The 3,865-nt window shown below is 41.0% G+C and overlaps 1 protein-coding gene across 1 annotated transcript; it reads left to right on the top strand.

Moving 5' to 3' along the window:
- Window positions 1-1,233: 1,233 nt before the first annotated feature.
- On the top strand, window positions 1,234-2,787 carry LOC120064648 (transcription factor 15-like). The gene is made up of 2 exons (XM_039015273.1): window positions 1,234-1,878; window positions 2,495-2,787. The coding sequence occupies exons 1-2, from the start codon at window positions 1,381-1,383 to the stop codon at window positions 2,558-2,560; spliced, it is 564 nt and encodes a 187-aa protein (XP_038871201.1). The 5' UTR covers window positions 1,234-1,380; the 3' UTR covers window positions 2,561-2,787.
- Window positions 2,788-3,865: the final 1,078 nt, after the last annotated feature.

Raw genomic sequence — 3,865 nt, forward strand, 5'->3', positions numbered from 1 at the left:
GCACCGGGTCTTCTGCAGGTCACCATTGTTGGTGCAGCTGAGCTAGTGCCAGAGCCAGCAGGGTCTGCCGGTGGTTCGATGTGTCAGAGGTTGTGTTTGTAAAGCAAGCCAAACAGGCCTTTTGATGGCACACACCAGAGAATCTGGAAGCCATTTGCTTTTCCGCACTCCATGTGTGCATCCCAAACGGCACCCTATTCCCTTTATAGTGCACTACTTTTTTAAATCAGGATCCATCAAACGTAGTCCACTATATAGGGAATAGGGTGCCATTTGGGGCCGCAACCAGAGAAAGTGGAGGGCTTGATCACCTCCAGCATCTGCTGCCTGTTTATTTACCCAGCTCACTTAACCCTTTAAACAAACTAACCAGGGCTCACCGTTGTGCCACTCTTAGATTGGCCTCTGAGGACAGAATCTGTCACAGGGGCTTTAGACTAATACCCATAGAGAGACATAACATATACCTTGTTATAAGACATTGTAATGTTGTGAAGTTATACATATCTTAAAAAGCATCATACCTGGATGCTTTAAGTAAAATGTTATTATTTGTAAGAGGAGATAGTTTAAAACCCCCTTGTCAATGATCCTAGGCCTACTTTAGTTTGATCACATGATAATAAACTGTAATACGTATACTTGGGCCTACATAATAAACAATTTGTTGTGGTTTCAGATTGCCTGCTTTCTAGCAGTTTTGGTAAGTGCACTTGGTAAGTGCACACCTTTTTATATCTTATGTAGGTCCTTGTTGACCAAAACCTACATTTTTATATAAAGGATTGTTTGAGTGCCACACCATCCTTTTTGCATAATTACATATTTTGAATATCCAACAATGGTATTAGGCCAATTTAAATTAGTGCAATGTTGGACAAAAGGTTTTTCTCATAACAATAGCTATTTTTTTGATTGTGGTGCATAATTAAATGGCAAAAGCAGCCTCCAGTGTCAAAGTGTTTAAAGGGAATTCAATAAATAATTGAAACTCCACCATATCATGTAAATTATGCTTTAATTTCTGAAAATGATACTGACCTATTAAAATTATAAAAGTTGTTTATAGTCTATAATAATTTTGGAGGGAAATTGTTTCTTTTGGACAGTTATTGGTCCTTTTGGACAGATTGGTTTGCCTGAACAACCCCTCCCCTTCTGCTGAAGAGCTACAGTAGGCTATAAGAGCTCACTCAAGCACGTTTACACACACTCACTGTTGACCATCCGGCCACACCATCCTCCGGGGATATGTCAAAACATTTTTTTTCTTATTCGAGGGGGAATTCTTATGCACGTTCTGGTCTCCACGGCTGTCCATGCCCACAAATTAAACTGTTGGCTTCTCTAGGGAATAGTTTCATTATACTTTAGTTTACCATGGCCTCTACCATGCTTCGGCCGGTGGCAACTTACCCCTTCTCCTCATATCCTCCTGACTTCAACATGATGTCGGACGACGAGGGGAACCGCAGCGGGAGCGACGGCAGCTCGGACCAGAGCTATGGATGCTGTGTCTCTTCAGAGAAGACTTGTCGGCAGATTTCCCGCGTGGTGGGAGTCGGTGGGGTTGTTGTGGTCAAACAGCGCAACACAGCCAACGCCAGGGAGCGAGACCGGACCCAAAGCGTCAACACCGCCTTCACCGCGCTCCGGACACTCATACCCACGGAGCCGGTGGACAGAAAGCTCTCCAAAATTGAAACGCTCCGGTTGGCGTCCAGCTACATCTCGCATTTGGCCAACATTCTTGTCCTTGGGGACGGGTGCGAGGATGGGCAGCCGTGCTTGAGTGCAGTGTATCGCGTGCAAGGAGATGGCGAGGGGAAGCAACCCAGAACAATCTGCACCTTTTGCTTGAGCAACCAGCGGAAAAGGGTAAGCGTGCATGACAGTGCTATGTCAAGTATGAATTTCAAATATATTTAACTTATTTTACGTAGTAGACAGGCAGTAGCCTACGGTTCTGAAGTGGGCGCGTGGCACCTTTGACAGCTAGTATTGCATCATGTTATTCCTCGGTTTTTCCAAAAATAGTAATTTCACAATGATAGTATGGCATAAAAACAATACTAGGCCTATTTTGTTAAATACTTTCTTACCATGTCACTTGAAGATTCATCATAATGGGCATCCATCAGTTAAGGGCAATTTGTCAAACATGCTCAAATCTGTCAAACAGCTTCTTGAGAGAGAACACACAAATGGAAAATGATCCCTGTTGGGACATCGTGCATTTATTAATATAATTTTCAGTCTGCTTAGATATCCTTTAAAGGAAAAACCGAGGAAGGGTTTGTTGATATCAATGACATTAGATTTCACTAAACTATTTGTATTATCCAAGGGAGAATGAGCATGGATTTCAGCCAAAGACAAAGATGCATGTAGTATTCATATGTTGGTCGCAGATGGTTCCTGCTTTAGAATTTTCCAGAAATTAATTCTGATGTTAATGAATAACATTGACCTAACATGACATTTATTTTTGCAGGGGAAAGATGGTCGGGGTTGTCTGAAAATGCATGCAACCCGTGCACTACGAATGAACCGAAGATAGACAACTCTCAGACTCCAAGGATGGTTTAGTTCAAGTCCGCACCTCAGGGAAAAACTCCAGCTATCACACCTAGACCGACACATTGGCCAGAATGCCTTCGAACTTCGGAAAAAGACTGTCAAAAATGAGTATCAGGAATGTGTTTGCTTGAGAAATGAATGTTCCTCTCATAATGCTGGTTTGGTGAAATGTGATTTTGGACGAACAAATGAGACTATTTGGTTGCCTTTTCAACACCCTTTTGTATTTTGCTTTGAAATTAAATATATTTTTACATAGTTGTTGTTGTCCCTAGTCTAATTTCAGCCCCTCATACCAACACATTTGTGGTGATGTTTTCATATGGTTAACTCCTTACACTTGTGGAAATTGGGCCATATTGAAATGTTTCTAACATAATAACAATAAAAAGCATATGCATGACCATGGTAGCAATTGAAAGAAAACACTTTGGAGGTTATGGGGAAATTAACACACCAAAGGTTAAGACACAACAGTTTACCTGACACAAGACTGAATCCAAACATTACACTGTTGATTTTAAGTGCATTTTACATTTACTGTACTTTTCACAGCATTTGGCAAAAACTAAATCTCAAAATACTCTGGATACATTCAGTAACATAAAAATAATATTCATTGACATTTTGGAATAGGTGCAAGATAAGAAAAAAACAATTACAGGGGTTTGACAGAGGTCTAACTGGTGTCTCCAATTGGCCACACACCTCTCCAAACTGTGCACAGTTCTTAACTAATTTCAATGTATTTATATGACTCAAGGAAAGAGCCTTCAATAAGGTGATTTTTTTTTTACTCTCCTAGCTTTGATAGGAACACAGCCCAGATTCCCCACAATCACACAATTACTGTTTTTCTTTACGCAATCCAAAAACGCTCCATTATAAATTGCAAACTGGGTCAGGTGGGAATCATTTGAAAGCTTATTCTCTTGCCAACATGGTTATGAAGTTGGTTAACAAGTTATAAAATATGATCTTACAGTGTTAGGCTTTCAAAAGCCACTTCAGACAAACATATTGTAATTTTGGTGCTAATAGAATGTAGTCATGACATGAGTGTGTTCCGCTGCAAGCAACACGACAAACATAGGCTCATTCTGTTCAGGACAACCCAGGCAGGGTATAACACATGTCAGTCATCCTTTTAACTGTGGATCAAACATAGGCTCATTCTGTTCCGGACAACCCAGGCAGGGTATAACACGTCAGTCCTCCTTTTAACTGTGGATCAAACATAGGCTCATTCTGTTCAGGACAACCCAGGCAGGGTATAACACATGTC

Source organism: Salvelinus namaycush, chromosome 20, assembly GCF_016432855.1.
Source record: "Salvelinus namaycush isolate Seneca chromosome 20, SaNama_1.0, whole genome shotgun sequence".
Classification (NCBI taxonomy): Eukaryota; Metazoa; Chordata; class Actinopteri; order Salmoniformes; family Salmonidae; genus Salvelinus; species Salvelinus namaycush.

Bases quoted from the DNA above. Each gene is read 5' to 3' on its own strand.
- LOC120064648 (XM_039015273.1), top strand. From the start codon at position 1,381: ATGGCCTCTACCATGCTTCGGCCGGTGGCAACTTACCCCTTCTCCTCA. The intron at 1,879-2,494 runs GTAAGCGTGCAT...TTATTTTTGCAG, and splicing joins TGAGCAACCAGCGGAAAAGG to GGGAAAGATGGTCGGGGTTG.